We start from the raw sequence: 24324 nt of genomic DNA on the forward strand, positions 1-24324 counted from the left end.
GATCATAAACAAACGACATAACAATCATGAGTCTGCGTAGGTGGGGAACGGGGAACAGGTGGGGAACGGGGGGGCATTGCTTGTTCTGCCCATCCAGCCACAACAATAATAAGCACAGCAGTTAAGGTGATTAATCAGCTAGCCACAAACTAGAGAGAAGCCCAGCTGGGGCCCTCATCTTGTTGTCTTCCATTTCGCCCTTACGGAACTTTCACACAAAACCAGCGCATTGTGAAAACGGCTAGTAAGACTATTGGTGCTTCTCTCCCCTCCTTGAAGGACATTTACACCTCCCATCTCACCCGCAAGGCGACCAAGATTGTGAGTGATGTGAGTCACCCCGCTCACCCTTTGTTTGAACTTCTGCCCTCTGGGAGGCGGTACAGGAGCCTGCGCTCCCGCACCACCAGACTTTCCAACAGCTTCGTACTCCAGGCTGTTAGGATCCTGAACTCGCTCCCCCTTTCAGCGTAGCGTCCTGTTCTTGCTGTATGCTCACTGGCTCGGTTTTGCCCCTCATATTCAATGGGTTATTGGTCTGTTTTTATTCATCGCTCATTTTATTTTATTTATTATTTATTATTTATGGTTTGTGCCTACTTGTTTTTGTTTTGTGTCGCCTACTTGTATGTCTCGTCACCGTGGGATGGAGGAAACGGAATTTCGGTTTCTTTGTGTGTCTTGACGTATGAAGGGATTGACAATAAAGCTGACTTTGACTTTGACTTTGACTTTGAAGCAGCCTCTTCGCTCGATGACATCGACTTGCAAGTGCCGAGACTGCAAATGATCTCGGTCACGAGTTGGTGACACAAGGCCGGAACTGATGCGAAACATCATTTATCACAAGCAACGCTTTACAAATGGCTTCATCAAAGACTGGAAAATGGTAGAAAGAGGTCTTCTTTATCATCATAACAACAGCTCGTGACAAGCACATGATTGTTTTCTCTTTTAATTCTCCAATTTCAATTTCAGGCAGTCAACCCTAGTAAATTGGATTTGTTGTTGTTTTTGGGATGGTCTCAACACAGGAAAATGAAAGTGTTCTTTCACAATGCTGCTCAAAGACGGTCCGACGACGAAATGGAGCTCAAATTGGCGTTCGACACCAGTTACAATCTTGCGAACGCAATCGTTGTTTTGCCCAAAACACTGACAAAAACATTTTCGATTCCTGTGGCACTGACAAACAAATGGTGAGTCTTTGCATCCAGCCTTTTGAGGAAACTGCCTTTCAGCTTGCCAATTCCAACCTCTGTGTCATTTACTCTTGACACTTTCCCACCTCAGAGTGGGCTGAGCCTCTGACACGTTTCATTAATTGATCAAGTTGTGAATTTCGTTGACGCAGTTCGAAGAACTATGACGCAAGCACCAAGTAACGATGTCAAATACACAAGGACAACACCTACAGGAATGCAAAAGTGGAAATATGCAACTGGGAAGCCTCAAGGGACAGTTGATGCTGTGCATCCATCCATCCATCCATCCATCCATCCATCCATCCATCCATCCACCCGTCATCCATCCATCCATCCATCCATCCATCCATCCATCCATCCATCCATCCACCCGTCATCCATCCGTCATCCATCCATCCATCCCCACATGCCTGGCAGCATTTCTACAGCGCTGGAGCTAATGACATCTTTGACATTTAATGCTGTGTTTTCATGTAGCGTAATAATAGTAGTGTGCTTGTTGGGCTGACTTGTTTTACATGAGTTTCTTGAGCATTAAGTGAAGGGGCATCATTTTGGATGGCGGGCGGGCGGGCACTCGTGGCCTGGTGTAAAAGAATGAAATCATTTGAAAAAACTCACCCATAGGAAGTGTGAATAATGTCTTGTTTTACACAAGATGTCTTCAAGAACTACCAAAGATGACAATGTCACCTACACAAGGCTTTGTTTATGTTTACATTTATCGTATTTGTGAAAAAAATGCATGTGGTTCAACTTATTTGGCCATAAGGAAAACAGTAGAATACTGCAATGTGTGTGCGTGCAGAGCCCCATTCAAGCTCCAACCGTGATATACTAAACAAGTTCTTGATGCAATGAAAGTCATCGTTTGCTGTGCCCTCAACAACAAACAAGCTCAAACATCTTCTATACATTTGAGTACAGTGCCATTGAACAATCCAACCATCCATTTGAAATGATTTTAGAACATAATGAAATGGGCATTTTCAAGCATGAATTTAGGTGCGAGGAGAGAGTTTAGACAGCTTTGGCTACGTGTACGGCCAAGGCTGAGATGATGCACGAATGGAAAGAGTGGAATGCGGCACAACTGCGAGCTTCCGTCCGCTCTGCCTCCACAGAGCGGTCAGAGGTCACGATTTGCTCATCCCGCTCAAGGACACAGTGGAGAGCAGATATGGTCTGCCTGAGGCTATGTCAAAGGTCAGCCTCCATTTCAGGCATCCCACTGTAAATGTAATTCATCACAGCACACATTGGGTTATACAACTACATACATGGATGTCTTGAATACATATAGATAGGAACTGTTACTTCCTTTGTTTCTTTCTTTGTTTCACATCAAGAACCAACAGGTGTCGTAATAGAAAAGTTCAAAAAGATTGACAATGAGAAAGCACATCACCGCTCATCTTTAAGCACAGTTTACATGTTCAAAGTCAAGTTTAAATTAAAAAAGAAAAAGAAAAAAAAAAAGATCAAACTCCACGCAGGCAGGCAGGCAGGCAGGCAGGCAGGCAGGCAGGCAGGCAGGCAGGCAGGCAGGCAGGCAGGCAGGCAGGCAGGCAGGCAGGCAGGCAGGCAGGCAGGCAGGCAGCCACGCAGGCAGCCACGCAGGCAGCCACGCAGGCAGCCACGCAGGCAGCCACGCAGGCAGCCACGCGGGCAGGCAGCCACGCAGGCAGGCAGCCACGCAGGCAGGCAGGCACGCAGGCAGGCAGGCAGCCACGCAGGCAGCCACGCAGGCAGGCAAGCAGGCAGGCAGCCACGCAGGCAGGCAGCCACGCAGGCAGGCAGCCACGCAGGCAGCCACGCAGGCAGCCACGCAGGCAGGCACGCAGGCAGGCACGCAGGCAGGCAGCCACGCAGGCAGGCAGCCACGCAGGCAGGCAGCCACGCAGGCAGGCAGCCACGCAGGCAGCCACGCAGGCAGGCAAGCAGGCAGGCAGCCACGCAGGCAGGCAGCCACGCAGGCAGCCACGCAGGCAGCCACGCAGGCAGCCACGCAGGCAGCCACGCAGGCAGCCACGCAGGCAGCCACGCACGCAGGCAGGCAGGCAGGCAGGCAGGCAGGCAGCCACGCAGGCAGGCAGGCAGGCAGGCAGGCAGACAGACACGCAGGCAGGCAGGCAGGCAGGCAGGCAGACACGCAGGCAGGCAGGCAGGCAGGCAGACAGACACGCAGGCAGGCAGGCAGGCAGGCAGGCAGACACGCAGGCAGGCAGGCAGGCAGGCAGACCATCTATGTGATATTCCAATTGGTTTGATGACATCCCAAATTTAATCCCCAAAAAACAGGACGAAAAAAATGAATACATCAAATCCTACAATAAAAGTCCGACGACAGCATGCGTTTCGGTTTTTACAATCTAAATGAAATCTAACAGAGAGCCATTCTCTCTATGGAGCACTTGATATACATCAGACGGGAGAAGACAAATTCTTTCCTTCCTCCATAAACATCTGATTGCCATTGACTAATTACTTTGGTCCTTACTCATGTGTATCTCGTTAGAGCAAAAGAGAGATTTGGCGTTTATTGACGATCACGGCGATGGAACGATGACAGGCGGATCATCGAACTCCCACATTTACCCTTTTCGCTGCAAGCATCGCCGACATCAATCTAAAGTGGGAAAGCCCAAATTCTCATCGTCGTATACATTTGATCAGCTTTTCCCTGTCACAAAGTTGTTTGCCATTAACGTCCTCTGCCGAGTCGTCCGAAGCAACCGTGCGTGACACAAACGATTCATGAGAGCGGGACATGTAGTCATGTTTTATATTGCCGGAATGAAACTTTTATAAATGCCACCGACAACAACCAGTGAGACTGAGTGCTGCTAGTTGTGGATGCAAGGTGAGCTCCATATTGAAAGGAAAAAAAAAAAGACATCAATACAGTCAAGCTTGACGACCACGCTTGCTTGTATCAAGTTGGGTTAAACGCACTACGAAAAAAAAGAAAAACAGGTCAAACACAGCAGCTTTTTCTTTTTTTTTTTTTTAAATTTACACTGCATTTATCTGGAAGGATCATCTTCTCTCACAGAGAGAGGCAGCGAGCGTCTTCATCCCACAGAGCTGATGAGTCACAGGCCAACTTTATCGACCGTTTCATTTCTCCTAATGACCCCTCCCGATGACATTTCTTTAATTATACAGCCGTTTCTTTTTATAAGACAATGTATAACTTGCTTTAATCAATAATGCTGCTCAGTTTCCCCATTGACAACAGCATAGTGGCTCCGTTTCTTATCCTGTCGATAATTTCTTGGCTCAGGTGTTTATAAATGCCCGACATGAACGCTGCCATATTGCAATGTAAAAGCGTTAGAATTGAAGAAGAAGAAAAGAAAACGATTGATTTGCCAAAAAGAGCGATACTGAGCAAAATTTCGAGGTGCCCTAAATGCTCCGTGTGACTTTACGTTAAGTGATTTCTGCCCTCGAGCATGCTTTCAATTGTTTAGTGACACTCCCAGTTGAAGTTTCGTGTGAAACTAAACGCACAACAACTAATTGCACGCATTGTATATTTAAACGCTAACAGCCAATTAGTATCGGCTTGCGGAGGTGATTATCCTTCAAACAACAAATGTTTACACACAAACACAATAGAAACACATACATACAGAAAATAGAACAATACGAAAAGGCACTTATTCTTCCTAATCTGTGAAAAGCGAGCTGAATTTGGTTTGACTTTTCTCATCTCATTTTAAGTGTGTGTACTTTGTGCAGGGACGACACCACACTGCCCCTAGAGGCCAACGCTCGCACAGCAGGAACAGCCGCTATTTATATATTTTATAATTGTTGCTTTTTATTGATATTATATTATTATATTTCAAGTTATAGTTCACACACACACACATGCATTCACTCACACACACACACACGAGTTGGTTGTGCGTAAACATCCCGTCAGCTCTCGCAGCTAACTGGGGAGCAAAATAGGTGGCCTCTCATATTGTTGAACAGCAGCACTTGTTTGTGCCGAGTAATTAAATAAACACAGCTCCAATTAATTGATCATTAGCGTGTCGGTCACAGCAACATTGCCAATTACTGGTCTCCTTTTCCACAAAATGCATCAGCCGTGACGCTTGAAAGCTCTCCGTTACAAAGTTGGAGGCAGAACCGCCATTTGGTTTCCTCTTTTAAGATGTCAAAATTGCAACCACCACAATGATTGGCGCACCCGCACTCTGGCCAACATTCAATTATGAGCTCACACCGACTTGATATTTGAGTCAATTTGACGCATACGAGAAGAAAAACTCGAATGGCACTTAGAGTAGAACTCTGCCGAGGCCGACAACCACAAAACGGATTTTCTTTTTCGTCTGTTTGCATTTAGAGATGAATTGACAAAGAACACTTTAAAAACCCTTTTCAAGTTGTTGTTTTTTTTTCAAATTAGCCTCTAAATTTATATGAATATACTCTAAATAAAAATGATTTACTTCATACCAGAAATTTAACCCCAAAACAACTTTTTGCTAAACTCAAAGAAAATATCTGCTGTTGACTCATCCACAAAGTTTTCAATTGCAAGAAAGTCAGTTGAGTAATTTTGCATAATCCGACTCATGCAAATCAACTGGGGAAAAAAAGAACACATGAAGATACAAAGGTGATCAAAACAACACCTCCTGCCCGGACGGCTTTGCCCTCAGCGGAGGTCATAAAATGCTCAGAGTCCAACTTTGCAATCTTCAATGGCATCGCCCCCCCTCATTTTAACACACGTTAACATGGGGGGAAAAAATATACAAAATTCCTCCTCAAGCCCTGTGGTCTCTCTCACTCGCTCGCTCGCTCGCTCGCTCGCTCGCACCAACGTCCTCTAAATAATCCATAATTCATAGCCACTGAACATGGGGCTAAAATATTCATGCAAAAGGATGCGAGAGAGAAGACGATTTCTAAATAATCAATTAAGCTCAAATCCTGCCTTCTCTTCAGGGCTTGGATTTAAATTGACGGTCTTGTTTTGACCACATGAAACTTGCACGCTGCAAATCTTGGAGTGGCTGGAACATCTCAACGCTGCAGGAAGCTCCTTCCCCAGTCAGTCGCGTTTCTACAAATTCTATCCATCCACTTTCCAAGTACTATTTGTGTAAGAGGCGTGGAGGAGCTCAGGGGCGGAGCTAGGTGGTGGCCAGGCCTGGTCACTGGGCACCCAGCTTCCAGGGGAAGATTTGAATACCTGTGACTTTGAGGACTCCTTTCTTTCCAAATGTGTGGACTCGACAAAAACGCCATACAGCAAAACAATGTCTTAGGAAGCCTTTGATGATTGTCCTTTAAGCGAGTCATTGGATCGATTGCAACTGGACTGTTCCGGCCAGAGCTGTCCCGTCCCATCCAGCCAACGCGCACGGACTGATGAAGCCGGTCAGACGAGAGGCGGGCGGGCGGATGGATAATCCACGACAACCGGCGCGGTCCGGTCGCCATCGAGTCAACACCACGAGAACGTCTCGGAATTGATTTCAGACCGAGGGATGCTGTGATAATACCCCAAAAATGGTGTCATGGCCATGAAAAGATTTCTCGTATTCTCCATCACTGGCCCTGGAATCTGCTGGGCTTAGTTATGTTACTGCAACTAGCATGCAGCAAAAAAGAACATTTTGGTTCAGGGCCTGGGAATGAACATTTTTGAGAAACAAATGTAAAATAATCCGAATTCATGAGAAGAGAAGACAAGCCTGGATATGGGCGAGTAACCAAAGCTCCGATAGAACGTGTGCGCTTGAAATCTTGGCACTTATGTTGTTGTATCATTTCATATGAATCATATTATGGGTCCAGAGGCGTGTTGTCAAGCTTCACATGGCCACCCTGCCGTGTAGAAGTCATGTGAAATATATGTGTGAGCTTTTCAGAGTCACAACTGAATGTTGTTGCAACCATAAGGTCCACCATGTGCGCATTAAATGCTAATGTTAGCCAGAAATGTCCATCCACCCTCATGTTTGTTACACTTTGGACATTTACTGTCCAAGTACTTGCGCTGCACTTTCGAATCATGATTTGAAAAAGAATCAAAGTGGCCATCTAGGTAGGCACAACAACTATTTAATGCTATGAAAATGAAGTTGAGTTGAAAATCAAAACCAGGAATTCACAGAAATCACTTGATGGTGATGTTGACGCCCCCTAATTGTTGACTTGTGACCAAATCAACTCCTCATTCAGTGCCATTGACGGTTATTGACGTCAAAGATATGAACTGGGATGGTCGTGAATGAGGTCAATGAAACGGATGAGACCAGTTCAAAGCCGAGACTAACATTCAAGCCTCCAAAGATAGTAGCTTGCCTTCCGCTCATATTTATTGTCCAACTTCAGCAAATTGGTCGAAACCAAGTTTCAGACGGGAATTTCATAGCCAGTCGGAAAGACAAACAGAGCGAGCCCTCAGACAAGGGAGAGAAGGAAAAACAGGGTGTCAAGGACCTTGCAATCTGCTTTTAGATTTGACTGGATTCAAAGAAATGGAAAACATTTCAGTGCTCGGCAGTTGTGAGAATTGACACAAATGAAGGGCCTAATATCAGGACATGCGTCACGCTCTGCAATTAAATCAAGTCTTGACAAAAGAAAAGCGGCTCCTGCTATTCCAATCTAGCTCGGCACCATTTCATTTGCTGAATCTTCTCCGCTGAAAGGCTGCCAATTTGTTGAGCTCGGAGAGCAATTTTCACTTTAGCAGAAGTCACATCCAGATTTCTTTTCAAGGCGATCGACAGGAGCCTGCCAGCGTGTCATGTCAGTGAATAGGACAATTTCAGCACGCCACTTTTGACTGACTTTGGTGCTGGAGAACTTGGCCACCATTCAAAACGCATGACACTCCAGCAATTTGTCCGTCAAATCAATTGTATTGTTTCCACCTTTATAAAGTTAAAGTCAAGTCAGTTAAAGTCCCAATGATCGTCACACACACCTCTGGGTGTGGTGAGATTTGTCCTCTGCATTTAACCCATCCCCGTGTGATTTGGATCCATCCCCTGGGGGAGAGAGAGGGGAGCAGTGAGCAGCAGCGGTGCCGCCGCCGCGGCGCTCGGGAATCATTTGGTGATGGCGCCCATATGAGAACAGTGTAGAAAAGAAATTGAAACACATCTTTTTCAGACTGGGTGCTCTGACTATTTGCATGACTGTAAAGTTTCTTTCTGCTCCAACCCTTGGAAAAGGCATTCGAAAACTTAGCTCAGCTAATGGGCTCACGACGACAATACTTTAAAGAGTCATCGCAAAACTCTCACAAAGTGGCTCAAAGCATTGCAAACGCTTACAAACATTCCTGCACTTGCTAACAAAAAAAAATATATAATAATATATATATATATATATATATATATATATATATATAGGCAGGGTTTCTTCTGAATAATAGGGGAAACGTTCACCACAAAACACCTCCCAATATCTTTGAGGGGACTAAGAGAGCACAGGTGTCAAACTCAAGGCACGGGGGCCTGATCTGGCCTGCGACATTATTTGATGTGGCCCGTGAAGGCAGATCATGTGCATCGACTTCACGTTTCTTACAAATTGTCTTCACTAAGATGAAATATTAAATCGATTTTTTGTTACGGATCCCCCCCCACATACACACACACACACACACTTTAAATTCAATTGAAAAATAGTTGCGAAAACAATTTACTGGTGTTTGATTTTAAATTTATAGTCGTCAAATCCAATTTTTCAATCAATCATTTTTTGGGTGATAGTCGATCATACATTTCTTCATAGGGGTTCAAAGTTCACAGTCAAACCATAGCGACAATGTGGCCCGTGACAAAAACCACTTTGACACCCTCGCATGAGAGTGACAAGCCACGGTGCCTTGAAAAGATTTTTGTTCTGCCTGCCCTCACGAAGCAAAGAGTGCAGCTGGAAGTTGGGCCTCGCCAGTGCTGATTGAAAGTGGCGGAGGGAGGCTAATTCCGTGGCAAATGATACTATTATTCAAGGGCTCCAATTGAATTACTCCATCCATTGAATTTGCTTCACATTTTCCCCATGGCTAGTTTAGCACCCGGTGTAATCTCCCGCTTTGTCATGCCAGGCAGGTCTGAAGCCGACTGGAGGCTTCCTAGGAAGCTGCCGCTGCAGTGAAAGCCATGTGCCCACAAACACTTGTAAAGGGAACACAGAGCTTCCTTCACACAGCTCGCCTTCTGAAATGATTATGCTTCCATCAGGCAGGAGCAAACACACAGGAGGTGCTCATTCAATCAAGGTCCAAAAGAGTCTGGCATCAAGGAAAACCTCTTTGGAGCCAGCCATGTCATTAACATTTCCGTACTGCCATCAATGTTTTGTTTTACCTAGATTGTGGAAACTGGATTTCATTTCAGCATGACCCCATTCTGTCAAACTCTGAGTTGATGTTTTGCTCGTTTTTGCGGGCTGATACGTATATGTTGTTTTAAGACGGAACGCCTCGACACCTGTGAACGCTATCTCTATTTTTGTCTTTGTTGCCCTGCCTTAGCACGCCGTCTCTGGAAACTGTTCTCGATTCTCGCAAGTTTTCAACTTCTTTTCACACATAACGCTGGGTTGGTTGACATAAATCGCTACACTCAGGAAACCATTATGACTCTGTGCCAAACAGAGCTTGATAGTGGCATCAATTGGCAAAAAATCAATGAATTTATTAATTTTATATATATATGACTTAAATATAAAATAAAAAACATTACTGTGTTTCCGTACAATGGTCTCAGTCACGTAATCGCGACGCAACGCCGCAAGCTAGCAAAAATGAACAAAAATAAGAAAGTCAATCGATTTCTATTCAAGTTATCTTCCAAATGTAAAGAACACAAATCTGTTCCCAAATAATGTAACCTTTGAGGCATTGCTCTTTTGGTGCTGCTACTGTGGCATTGAAAGCCGTCACCACCAGAATACCAACGCTCAAACTAGCTGACAGGATTTGACGTATTTGTGTCAGTTCCATCCTCGCCTAGCCAGCCAGCAGGCTTCTTTCTTTCTTTCTTTCTTTCTTTCTTTCTTTCTTTCTTTCTTTCTTTCTTTCTTTCTGTCAAGCACGAGCGTGAACGGTCGCCACAGAGAGCGGCCCTCTCCGCTCCCAAACGAGCATGCATGGCTTGTCAGCCAATCCCGAAGCAATAACGTGAGTGTCCACTTGTCTTGCGTGGCTTTCTCTCTGTTGGAAAGCAGTCACCTCATTATCCCTTTTCTAGCTTTAGACAGGCAACGTCGCGTGTCCTGTTCCACTTGGAGAAGACAAAAGGCGATCGTTCATCTCCATAAGCATCTGCTAAAAAGATGATCCGAGAATGGTCAAGCTTCAAAAACTGTCAAGGAAGCACAGCTTTGCACGACACAACTTTACACACACACACGTGAGTTGCCTTCACAGTCTGTTCTCAAGTCGCTGTAGCAAACAGATGCGGGTTCAAACATTGACCTGCTTTAATGACATCGTGGAGCAGAACCATCTGGGATGGGGTCTGTGGCTAAATGACCCAGACTCGCTCGTGTGGCTCCCGTCAGACACAATGTGAAACGCGCTCTTCTACCATTGTAAACTAGGATTTCGAATGTTTAACAGCTGGCTGGCGCTTACTTGCTTTCATTCATTGCTAATGTTGACAAATTTGCAGTTAGCAGCTAACTTGCGCTGTAGGTAGGCTACTGTGTCAGGCAGGATCGGCTCGGATCTCAAACACATCCAATCGGCAGCTTGGAAACTCATTTGAAATGCTAGTGAAGTGATTAATAACCAGTGATATCATTCATATGAAATAAATGGAGATAATAATAATAATAATTCAATTGAAGTAGCTGAGGTTTATTGCAGCGTATTACTGTACCACCTTTGAATTGAAGCTCGAAGGGTAAAAAAGAACCAGACATAAGACACAACAATTGTCGCCGCAAACAGAAAGAAAAGAAACTTGGATTACAGTTGTGTTGCCTGAAAAATCACACATCCTATTTCTGCTGTGATCGTGCAGCCACTGGAAATTTACACTTATGACATACATACATACATACGTACGTACACACACACACACACACATGTATACGCAGATACTCGAGGCCTTTCAAAAAACGGTTTTCTTGGCATTCATTAAAAATCATTAACTAGGACAGAAAGAAAGAAAATCTGCCATCTTTGGTGTCGCTGCACTGAAGGACAAAACAAGCAATCATCGAAAGAAAGTGTAACTTACAAGTTGTTAATTATGTGGAACATTTCTCACTCACCTTGCATTTGCTTGGTGTTATTCTACCCGCTCCTTTATTTGTGGCATGAATCAAAAAGTCAAGCTGTTATTTTAATCTCAATGCATAATGGGGCTCACTGTTTTGTCGCGCCACTGTTTCACACAAGAAAAGAATCCAATTTTCCAGCCCATATAGGCGCCACTACTTTCTCCATACGTATGCCGTGTCAACAAAAAGACTACGTGCCATTCTTTAAATGCCACATTTTGGTGACGCCCCAAAAAAAACCTCAGCACAATAAAGCACTTGAAAACTTTTCCCAACATCAACATGATCTCCTTTAACTGGATGTGTATAACTTCATTAAAAACATATGTTTTTTTCAAGAGGGGAAGAAAAATAAAAGTGAGGAAATGTTCACACTCTCATAACACATCCCATTGAAACGCATGTCAGCAATCATTAAAAGTGCCTCTGATTAATCCCAAAATCAAGTTCAGATGTTAAATGGCTTTTCCTGACATTTGTATGGGTACAAAAGAATTGCCAAGGCATTTGATACCCAATGGAGCACAACAAAACTGTGATCATCAGTGAGTGATCACACGAGTCAGACTCAAGGTAGCATATCATAATATATGACGCGTCTTATTCTCGTTGCTTTATGTTTCGTTTGACAATCAACCACAGCTGGGACTGAACTTCAACAGCTTGAAGCCTAGCTCTGTTGCAACATTTCGATGTGCTCTTCTCTTTTGAACGGAACATGGTGTATCTCGTCTGAGGTCCATTTTCAAAAGAAGTCAGAGCACGCACGCAGAGTGACACTGAGCTCGGGTCGGGGGAAGACTGATGGGTGCTGCTAGACAGGCGTTTAGGCACTAGTCCGTCTGCTCTGCTCTGCTCTGCTCTGCTCTGCTCTGCTCTGCTCTGCTCTGCTCTGCTGCACAGTGTTGCACGGACGGAGCCAGCCAGCCAGCCAGCCACCATCCATCTCCATTACACACGTCCACATGCCAACGGGCAGGGGACAACTCCTCCGAGAGTGACCCGGTCTGTCTGTCTGTCTGTCTGTCAAAACGTATGCATGTTGCGCTTGTGTTGATCACCGTTGGAGCAAGACGGGACATGAGTACAAGAATAGCGTCTCCCTCGAAGCAGCGCTTTTCCTAGTTTCGTATTCATACAGTAAAAGATGACAAGAATGGAAGTACAAACGCTTCATGATTGTACTTTTGCAGTTAGCATACTTGAGTGGTTATTTTGATGAGAAAAATGGATTAGGTCAGCAAATCTGAAATCCTCACAACAGGATTTTTCCGCGTTGTTTTGACGACTCATTATTTCAGCAGACATTGGCAAATATTTAGCCATCCACAACGAGATGACAAGATCACGTGTGTACGTGAGGAAGCCACTTGAGCGCAAGGAGCACTCAACGCTAAAGGACATTTGCCCACACTAGACTCTAGAATCTTCCCAATGCTACTCACCACTCAAAAGCAAGACTACCGTAATTTTCGGACTATAAGTCGCGTTTTTTTTCATAGTTTGGGTGGGGGGGCGACTTATACTCAGGAGCGATTTATATACATATATGGGTTTTTTTCACTTTTTTGGGCATTTTATGGCTGGTGCGACTTATACTCCGGTGCGACTTATAGTCCGAAAATTACGGTAATTAAAAAAAAAAGGAAAAACTTGAAACACTTGCTGTGTTTAAAAGAACGGCCAGAAAACACGCACACACACACACGCACACACGGCACCTTTATTTTGAAGTGTACATAACCTCACGTTCTTCTCTGAAGGCTGCTTTTCTCAAATCTATGTTGCAAAAAAGCCGAAATAAAATGGCGCTCTTGTATCACATGACGTCGAGAGCTATTTTTGGGAAAAGTTTGGCCAGTTCCCAGAGTGACGGCTGCCTCGCTAACGCAATTGGTACAACGGGAGCGAGCGAAGCAGCGGTGACGTCTGCAGTGGAATTGATCCAAATGAATTCTCCTGAAAATCACATCACAAATGATTTACGGCTTTTGGTGGAGTCGCAGCAGCCCCGACCGACCGACTGTAGCTTTCAAGATGCTAATGTGTTGAAGAGAAAATTGCTCCGCTGGATGCTTCCCGCTCTACTCTAGTCTACTCTGCTCTGCTCACAGCCACAAACTTTTTTTGTTCCCGCAAATGCAAACAGGCCGAGTTTCGTAGCACCTAATTTCTAAAGTAAACATCATTCTCAGACGAGCCGAGCCGAGCCGATGACACAAATCAAAGTCGGGTGCAATGTGTATTTTATAGCCGAGCATGAGGTTGACAAATGAGCGAGCGGCCTCTATTATGAAATATTCACCCGCTAGCGGCAGGCAGGCAGGCAGGCGGGCGGGCGGGAGAGGGAGGACTCAATGAATCGAGCAATTAAGGGCGAGACAGAGCCACCCTAAACATCCACACGCCGAAATCTTCGAATGGAAACACCTGAAAGCTAGCTTGTGCTGGAGCAGCTGCTGGGACAAATTGAAATGGACTGTTTTTATCCTTGATGCAGCATCTGGAACCAGACAAGACTTTTGTGGAACGGGAGACAAATGGACTGCGAGCTACAACATTGACGTCATTACAGCAACAAGGCAGATCAATTCAACTTAACAATGAATTGGACCAACTCAATCAAATATTGTGACGAGTGTGACTACAATTCTAAAGACAGTACAAACATTGCATTTGACATTTAATGGCTTCACTCTTTTTCTTCCAATCACTTCTTAGCTTGATTGTAAAAAGTAGCATTTCACATGATTGCGCCCTCTCTACTCCTTCCTTCCTTCCTTCCTTCCTTCCTTCCTTCCTCCGGAGCAGACCACCGCTGTCCACGTCTGAGTGATTAATGTTGGTCCTCCGCTCCTCACTCAGCTACGGGATTGATGGGCCCGGCCGGGGGCTTGACAGATGGACAGATGCAGCGGCTCGGCGGAGTGAGCCCTCCCAGGGAATAGAACTTCAATCCCGCCGGCCGGCATCAACATCCTCTTTTTTTTTGTTCCCACATTATCCTTTTAATTGCACAGGGATGGAAATGTGGAAGGGATGGTGACATAATCCATATTTATTTCTGTTATTATTTTCTTTCATTAAAGACATATCTGATTCTTCTGACATTTCGCAAGAGGTGAAAGATAGAAGTGATGATTTTTATAATTGCATTTGGTGTGTTTTTGATTTTGTTTCATAATGATCCAGCTGCCTATCATTTTCCAGGACACGTGGAGGTTAACTAAGATGATGACACTAATTATCGGCTTCAAATGGAATCCCACCCCGCAATATGAATCATTGCATGCGAACCTGCATAATCTTTTTCCCCTTCACATTCCCACTGGTGGAATATAATAAAAATGTCCTCCACATAGATGTCTTCATCTCCATCATTGATTCATTCCGTCTATTTATAAACGTGAGACTGTGTCTGTGACGGGGTTCCGCCGCCATCTCTATGGGCGAAATGTTTGAGTAACAAGACAGAGGCAGCGGGACAGAGGTTGCCGCTCTCTCGCTTTTATTGTGAAGTGAGAGCCACGGCAGGCAGGCAGGCAGGCAGACAGAGCCATAAATCACACGTCTTCCTAATGGCAGTTCCAAATGAGGCTTCTCATCAGACAAGACAAGTGGCACTGTGTGTGCTACTTGGAGCTAGCTCCGCTGTAACATCTGTGCGCTCTCAAGCAAGCGCGTCTGCCATGTGTGTGTGGCCCTCGCTCGCTCGCTCCCTCCCTGGCTCGCTCCCTGGCTCGCTAGCATTGGTGAGGAACTTGTCTCGTGAGCCTTAACACTTCAATTCAGTCTCATCTGCCTTGGATCTTGATGCTGCTATTTGATCACAATTCCATGACTTCAGTTGACTCAATTCAAAAGGTGACAGCAAGACTTTGATATATTGACTCACCATTTTTGTGTCCAGGTCAGGAACCAGGTCACGGATGGTTGCTGGCTTGATAGGATCCACACCATACTGACAATTCCATCTTGAAATGATTGCAAAAATGTCAAAAGAATGCTTGGGAAAAAAAAGCTAATCCAGTGAGAGTCCTCATGCACACTTGCCAACATGGAGTCGGCCATCTTGCTTTTGTAACCTATGCAGTGCACTCCTTAGTGCAGTAGCCACCGTTGACCCTAAGAGAAAATGACACCTCAACAAGTGAACTGAAGAAGTACACTATATTTCTTCATCTCAATTGTAACAATCAGTGCTTTTGATTTCCTCCACCAATAATGAAATTGAAACTAGCTTTGTAGCATATTTACATTTGTTTTTGTACTGATGTTCATGAATGCGCATTGTCCCTATTCAAATAAATAAATAGATAGATAGATAGATAGATAGATAGATAGATAGATAGATAGATAGATAGATAGATAGATAGATAGATAGATAGATAGATAGATAGATAGATAGATAGATAGATAGATAGATCAATAAATAAAAGCTCTCACAACCCCAGACATTTTTTGGGGTGTGTAAAACTGTATTTGTGAATACAATATCAAGTTTGTGAAATGGAAAAGTCACATTAAAAAAAAAATAATAATCATATACATATAAAATGTGTTTATTTCTTTATTAATTTCTACACGTGGAAGGAACTTTATATCCTTGATGACAACTGGAAGTTTCTTGACCTCGACAGTACACCACATCAAATCATTTTCATTTCAGAAAGATGAAATGTTACCTTCATGGTAACCTTAATTTAAAAATGGAACACCAAACTGAGGCTCACTCATTACACACCAGCCCATGTGCACCAAATTGATGGAATAATTCAAAGTCATGTACTCTCTCTCCGGCGATGGTGCCATGGACACGTTTGGATAGCCCACCACACCACATGTGGAAACGTTTCCCTCCGACCGAGTGTCTGACTTTTTCTTCTATCGTCTGAAGAGCTGCAGAGCAAAAACAAAAGGGTCCGTAAATGCAACGACTACACCTGTCGAAGGAACAACGGCCGAGCAGTCGCGTTGCTGTTGGATGCCGCCCTTGCCGACCGAGTTCCCCAATCAGCAGTTGCTACAAGATAAAAGGTTTGGTGACAGTTTTCTTTCAAATGCTGATGAGTGGAAACATGAACGTGATTGGAAATACCACACGATACGTTTTAGTGACGACGTGAACTTTGTTTTTTTCTTCCAGCCGTCAGGCTCTGCTACTTGGGCAAGGCGAAGAAGGTGCCAGAGATTGAGACAACAGTGTGTTTACCCATCGGGCGGGCGGCTCTGCCACTCTACCGGGCGGCTCTGCCACTCTACCGGGCGCCTCTGCCACTCTACCGGGCGGCTCTGCCACTCAACCGGGCTTTGCCTTTATTGCGACTCGACAAGTGTCACAGATGGCCTGGCCTGCGCTCAGGGTGAGGCCACACATGCAGCTGTTTCCGCTTGGTGTGTCAGCAAGCAAAATATTTCATTGAGAATGAATAAGTTCATTCATTGGTTAAGAAATCAACCATTATTAGTGGATACATCAAATCATAAATATACTATAAAGAGCCATAAATAGGAGTAGATTTACCACCAGATGTCTCACTCATTTGATGATAAAAGCAGCTGAATCTTGATTGCATTCACAGTGGCAAGCAAGCAGCCTTCAATATTTCAAAAGCAACAAGCAAAACATTGCCGCTCATGTGCGGCTAACTTCCAATAGCCTCCGTTGCTCCTCCAGCAGCGAGAGCAGAGAGCCAACACCGCGGGCGGGATGTTTTCCATTGTGCCACTCGGATGCCATTCTCAGTCATGAGCTTTATTGGTGGCTGCAATAAGCATCGATTGAGCCGTCCGTTCCTTTGCTTTACAGCTGACGTGCTCCACAGGTGTGCTGCAGATGATGGAATGTTAAGTGGAAACGTCAAGCAGCTTGATTCCAAATGAGGGGGTGGCGACACCGTGGATAGTCTAAGATTTTAGAGGGGGACCAATAACTCAAACATAATGAGCCCATTAGGGACCACGACATTAAATACACTGCAAAAAAAATCAATTGTACAAATCTGGCGGCTATTCAAGGCCCTAAACTTTCTCGACACGACACGCACACGCTTTTCCACACCTACGCACGGCTCACCTGTTGCGCCTCTGAATGCAACAATCCAGATCCGACTTGGAAGGGCAAGCGACTTACATTGTTCACACATTGTAATGACTATGGATGGATGGATTTTGCCACAAAGAGGAACACGGGGCCTATTGATTAGGATGAATTGAACACTTCAAGACTTTGGTGTACTTTTAAAGGCTCATTGGGTTTCATTGAGTGTTTTAGTGAGCCCAAATCTATATTTGTCTCAGACCAGCTGATTTTATACTAAGAGCAAGAAAGACGGCAAGTCGATAATTGTGCCATAGGAAAAAGATTGCTGATGACATTTTGGACACTTTGCTTGAATTTTATGGACGTTGTGCTGCTCCTTCTGATGTGCATGAATTGGCCACCAGGGGGGGCTCATAAGCTTCAATTCTAGGAGTTGTTTTTGAAGAGGATAAACACTACATGCCTATGAGAGTTGTTATATTGTCTGTCTACATGTGCTTCCGCACCGTTTGTGCTCAAATAGCCATTGATTAAAGAGGGAGTCAAGCCCCTTTTTTAACAATATGTTCTATGCAACCCCCACTAGTCAGTCTAATCACAGCATTCAGATGAGTATGACATTTGTGGAATATGAATAAAGCAGCAAAATGTACCCATCCGCTTGCTGCTGACTGGAAATGACATCACAGTTGCTCAAGGCTCGGGAAAAAAACAATCATGGCTCAGTTTGCAAACATCACATGATCAAAGTGAGATGTCATGACCTGGACCCTGAGCAACTGCAATGTCATTTTCAGTTTACAGCAAGTGGCAAAAAGGGTGACTTTGAAGGGCTTTTGACACCCCCCACCACCACCACACCGAAGCTATTCATTAGCCCATTTTGCATGGAGTCTTGACCCTTAGCCAGATGCCTAAAATGAAAAAAAAAAAAGTTATTTATAAAACCGCACGCATTTTCCAGTCCGATTCCAAACCCAAGTTGTAGAAAGAAAACCCCCAAAGAAAGTGCTGTTGAGATAGGAGAGGCTTTACTTTAACCAGCTGCCAAAGATTTTAAACAAGCTGGATTTAACAACACCATTTTCTCCTTCCTACAAGCCCACTTTTTTTTTTATTGGCCACGTTTCTTCCACATTAAATAAATGCCCCTTCCAATCCTTAACGGCAGTTTCTGGGCTTTTTTTTTTTTTAGGGGGATTTGTGGACTTTTCAAGCGACTGGAGATTCAGGTAGTGTAACCGTCACTTGTGTCAATAAAGTTCTATGGCCAAACAGTACGCAGAACAGAGAGAAAATCATTGCAAAGGGAGCCACTGTTGGAGCAGTAATATTATTGCTGAGTGGCAGCAGAAAGAAAGGCTTACTCACCCACTCACTCACTCACTCACTCACTCACTCACTCACTCACTCAGACTATAAAACATCTCCAGAGAATTGCGCTCCCCTCGGAGTGGGATGTACTCCTCGGGGAGCAATCGCTCTTGGGTATCTTCGCTATCCTTCAAGACGGACGGGCATTTTCCATCGCCCGTCATCATCAGAGGTGTTCTTCTCTCCTCCCGACAAGAATTCTGAAGCTTCATCAGCCGGAGCATCAAGTGATCACACGTGCACAACATTGATTTCCTATCCGTGTTGAGATTTACAGTCCTACTTGTGGCGTCGGTGAATCTGAAGATGTGACGTATCCAGATTTCTCTCTTTGCTTCTCCTCCCTTGCGAAATGGACATTTGTCATGGCACGAGGTGCTTGTGGAACTGATGTGAAGCTGTAAAAAAAGGGGCTAATAATTAAATACACAAAGCTAAACAGGAAGAGCGATTACAAAATACAACAACAAAAACATTCTGGGAAACACGATGGATTATTGTCAAGCCGCAAAATATCAGTTGGAGCGCGAATCGCCTTCCACACGCAAAGACTTTAGACATTTGACTGTGGCTTCTCTCTCTTTCTCTCAAGTTGTGCTGAGGCAGCGCCACGCCACGCCACGCCACACAGCATCATCATACTTTTGAACCTTTATCTCACGTCACTACCTCCCTCCCTCCCTCCCTCCCTCCCTCTTTTTTCCCCTCCTAACACGCACGCACGCACGCACGCAGGCTTCCTATGAAGACCTCATTATCCCTTATCTGCTTTCCCTTTTCTCTCAGCGATCCCTCCTTGCCTTTTCCAGCCTAATCTTCCTCTTTGTCCTGCCTTTCTGCATTAGCCCGCCCGCCACCTTTTTATAACCTCAGAGTTGGCAGTGTGCCCATCACCTGTGCTGGAGCCACCACCAAATACTAAATTCACCCTCTCGCAGGTTTTCCGTAAAATGGTAACAATTTGTTGAGAAATGTTGCAATTCCGTTTATTTTTGTGCCGTATCTCACTCTTGATTTTCATATGATGTATTATTTGTGCCCTCTCTGCATCCATTTCAACCTGGTGATCCTGAAAGGGGGATCCTTCCATCTGTGGTCCCTTCTCAAGGTTTCTCATTTTGCCCTGGCAGGGTTTTTTTTGGAGTTTTTCCTTGCCCATTTGGGAGCTTCAGATCAGGGGATGCTTTGGGAATAATTGTCCATTTTTGTCTATGTGAAGCCCTTTGAGACTGCTTGTGATTTAGGGCTATACAAATCAACTGGACTTGACTTGACTCTTTTTGGACGAGTAAAGACCGTCGCTGTGTCAACGCCGTCCGTCATCATGGTCGCTGCAGCTCGACTGAATGAAACCAGAGCGAACAGCATCCACTACAGCTCTTTCACTCAGTAGATAGAGATGGAATCAGAAAGAAAAAAAAACACTCAATACATAGCAGCATACAGCAACACACTTTGAATTTCTTTGCAAGCAATAGATCCTCACTTGGGTCCAAAAAGTCAATAAACTTGGCAACAAAGTCATATGGACGCATTGGGCAGCAGAATTGCAGCCAAGTTGCTCCATCTCTCTCTCTCTCTCTCTCGTCAACCAATCCGATGACACCAATGTCGTGGGCCTGCATTGAAGAAGTCGGAGGGAGCGAGGGAAAAGCGACCAGGCACTCACACACCTTGTGGAACAAGTACAAAGCAGCTTTTGATTGGCAGAGGGAGGGAAACAATGTTTCAGGATCATCCAAGCGTTTCCTGCTCATTTGACTTGTTGTCCATGTCATTGGTGTATTGCGAGGAAGCGAGCGTGGCGCCATTCCAGGAATGCCCCGAAACGCCTCCAAGGCTCCTTCGAATTAGGAGCAAAAGCGTAGCTAGCATGGGCTACAAGCTGATAATGAAACATTCCAGCCGAGGTCTTAAGTTTTTCAAATGAAGTCTCACCACAGCCCCAGATGCTCACGAAGCATCGAAAAAGACACGGCAAAATACACTTTGACTCGCTCACGAGTAGTCACGTTGACGTCAATGATTTCTGGGACTGGATTGCCCTCTACAGGTAAAAAGAAAGAGTGCATGGAGATTAGAAAAAGAAAAGAAACAGCCTAAAGTGGTTGCTGCTTAAATTCATTCCTTCCATGTCCGTTTTTCTTTTCTTTTTTAACTTATGCATGAAGTATATGCATCTTTTTTTCACCATTCCTTTTCAAGCTAAGCGTGCCAGCAGCATTTGACATGACTTTGAAAAGAGCATGTGAGGTTCATTGAGACAGCGAAGTCAATGCATCTTCGGTCGGGTATGTTGATTCTGCAAAATAAAACATCCGGTTACATTCGTTTATAATAATGCTAGTCCCTGTTTTGTCTTTTCATTCTCTGACACGCATTGCTCCCTGCAGTGTACACATCTTTATGGTTGACATTTTCGGTGTCGCACAAAATAAATTGGCATGCTCGTTTTCTTTTCTGCACTTGGGAAAAGTCAAGAAAAAGCATCCCGCGGGCCAATCTATGGCGGAACATGTTCCGGAAAGCAAGTCAATGATCGGAATGACAGCCAAGTCAATATCATCATCGCACGTTATTAACACTGCGCCATGCTCCGTCAGAGGCTTCCTTCCATGTAGTCTCAGATCGATGCGCAGCCAGCCAGCCAATGTAGTCTCAGATCGATGCGCAGCCAGCCAGCCAGCCAGCCCTACAGGCAGCAGCACTTGAAGCAAAAGGTATTGAAAGCAATGCGATCAAAGGATTACACACTGAGCCCATAGAATTATGCCGCCTTGTCTAGGTTGTGCACCCTATCCTGTGGATATTGGAGGGGGGGGAGATCAATCTTTGAAGGAAATGCCCTATTCATCAAATATCATACATGCTCTCATTCAATGGAATCCCACTGAATGGTCCACTTTAAAACTCCAATCGTCCTTGAATGTTATCGCTTTGGGATGCGCATCGAGACATCACATTTCAAATATTAGATATCATTCTGTTAGAGCATGAGTTGAATTATTTTCAGTCACTCAATGTTTTGATCATTTGTTGTATGTTTAACACGAGATTTGTCCACAAAACAACCATTCAACATGACTGCAGCCGTGTTCATTATGTTTAATATCAGTAAAAACATATGGGACATTTGGATCGTAAACATGTACATTTTGTTGTGTAAAAACACAGTTTTGCGGCGTCCGACTCTGAAAAGAGCATCCTTGTCCATGTTTCGCGCCGCGCCGCGCCGCGCCGCGCCGCGCTGCGCCGCACTTCCCCTGCTCCCGCCCGGGCAGCTCTTTTCTTTTCTTTTCCCAGACATGCTGCAGAGCGCGGTTTACACTCCGCTTACTTGGGACAAAAAGCACAAGAGGAGAGTCGTGATTCGGGTTGTCCCCGATCGGTAAAAGGAGGTTAAAAGACCACATCGCAGGTGTCACTGTTAGGCTGTGGCTTATTTGCGACAGGCGGGAGTGGCTTCTTGTAAAACTCTGCGAAGCGGAAGAGACAATTTGGCCAAGTTATTACGCAGCCATTGGCTCAAAGCAAACACAGAATGGGATCAGAGGGTGAATTCAAGGATGATGCCCAATGGAAACAGACAGAAAAATGAATGCAAAGATCAACAAGACGTTGGAGATGATCATGGTCGACACGCCGTCGAGTTAAAGCGTGGCGGCTTCAGTGTTTCCTCTGCAGTGCCAAATTGAAATGTTGCCTCTAATAGCAACAACGTCCCTCCAATTATTACTCGGAAGAGAAAACACTTCTCGGCGTTAGTGAACCAAAACTCAAACCGTTGTTTGCAAGCATGAGATCGGATGGAAGTTGTTCAAGAATGAAACGAAACGATGATTTTGATTCTCGACACGGCTGTTTTTACCAGAAGCTTTTGAGTCCCTCAGAGGCTCTAGTTTGGGCAGCCTAGAAACTTTAGGTGACGCCCATCCAACTATAATAAAAAAAAAAGAAAAGGCAGTGGAACATTGAAAGATTTATCAGGCAAACATCAGTACGTTGGTGCGCTGTGATACCTCATCAGGTGTGCTGTGGGAAATTCTGCTTCATGATTTATTTACTACATATCATGGAGACAGACAACAATTCAACGCTCGTCCACTAGATGGCGGAAGGTACAATTAACTTGAGTGTGTATGTTGCTATTCACACAAGTGAATATCTTTAATAAATGGGCTCAGATTTCAGATAGGCCTGGTATACCCATGTGAGTAGATTAAAAAGACAACACCATTGCTTCAGAAAAATGTGCACTCTGTATTTCTGTGACATTTTTGGGAATGCTAAATAAAGATTAGGAAACAGTCATTTGAGGTATGACTTTGGAGTTGCAAGCGTGGTTGTGAAAAGTGTGACTCAAATCTCAAGGCGCTGTCCATCCCTCCCTCCCTCCCTCCCTCCCTCCCTCCCTGCCTCCATCCATCCCTCCATCGGTATCAGGAAGCAGAACAACCAATGCCAACACTGGACAGTCTAAAGTCCAACAACAATGGCGACTTGCTCCCCACGTCAGTTTTATCAAGTTGAGAAGAGAAAGTCAGAAGCCTAACCTGGAAGTGGTGGAGGTGTGGCTCGCTCTCCTTGCCCCTCCTCGGTGGAATTGAGTGGGTCCACGCGGTGCTTCCTCTTCAGGTGAAATTTTCTCCCCTTTTTCTTGCTTTGCTCAGTGACTGTGCCTGTGACAACATGTGGCTGGCGCAAATCATTCAACAAAAAATGCTTCTTTTCGTTTCTTTTGGAACCACATGTCTGTCGGCTTGTGTGGCTCAAAAGTGAGATTCAACGAAACTCACCAGACCTTTATTATTCCAAAAGGTGGCGCCAGGTCCGTCCCAACGTACTTACTTGAGCTGGAATCATCGGGAGTTTGTCTGGCATTGTCCGTCTCTTGGCGATCCTCTTCCTCGTAGTCGGCGGCCGCCTTCGGACTCTCCTGTAGCCGCCGCCTCTTATTATCTGCTTTATCGCCGCTCTGAATACAATTTTGAATGCAAGAGAAATTGGTCACCTCGCGCCCGCTTTTCACATTGTGTGTGTGTGTGTGTGTGTGTGTGTGTGTGTGTGTGTGTGTGTGTGTGTGTGTGTGTGTGTGTGTGTGGCCTTTTCGCACCTCGCAAATGACATTTTCAATAGGCAGGAATGGGTCGGCCATGTTTTCTTCATCGGGTTGGTCTTGGCAGATCTGCTTGCCCTCCAGTTCTGCCTCCTCCCTCTCTTGCCGCTCTCTGGGAGGGGGGAATGTATTAACCTTTGGCATCTTCATACCTTCATACATCTTTGTTAAAGAAAATAATTTACTGGGGTCAAATGTGTTTACCCTCAAAGTGATGGAGAGAAAAAAAGTCATTACTTTTGGGTTGTAGACAACAAGGACAGTTATTGTGTTCCATGCTACGATGTGTCTTGCCGCGGCTG

The 24324-nt window shown here is 44.9% G+C and overlaps 1 protein-coding gene across 8 annotated transcripts in view; it reads right to left on the minus strand.

The window, feature by feature from the left end:
* arl13b (ADP-ribosylation factor-like 13b) overlaps positions 1–24324 on the minus strand; it is a 51921-nt gene that overhangs the window by 23232 nt on the left and 4365 nt on the right. For 2 of the 8 annotated variants that reach the window (XM_037246294.1, XM_037246296.1), the window contains exons 6-9: positions 24020–24134; positions 23755–23881; positions 23460–23585; positions 22416–22843 (exon numbers count right to left, since the gene is read on the minus strand). In XM_037246294.1, coding sequence (XP_037102189.1) covers positions 22683–22843; positions 23460–23585; positions 23755–23881; positions 24020–24134 — 529 coding nt within the window. In that variant the 3' untranslated portion in view covers positions 22416–22682. Of the gene's footprint in view, positions 1–21991; positions 22383–22415; positions 22844–23449; positions 23586–23754; positions 23882–24019; positions 24135–24324 lie in introns of those variants that run through there. The other 6 variants (XR_005097379.1, XR_005097380.1, XM_037246295.1 and 3 more) reach the window with 6 other exon arrangements.

Source organism: Syngnathus acus, chromosome 2 (genome assembly GCF_901709675.1).
Source record: "Syngnathus acus chromosome 2, fSynAcu1.2, whole genome shotgun sequence".
Lineage (NCBI taxonomy): Eukaryota > Metazoa > Chordata > Actinopteri > Syngnathiformes > Syngnathidae > Syngnathus > Syngnathus acus.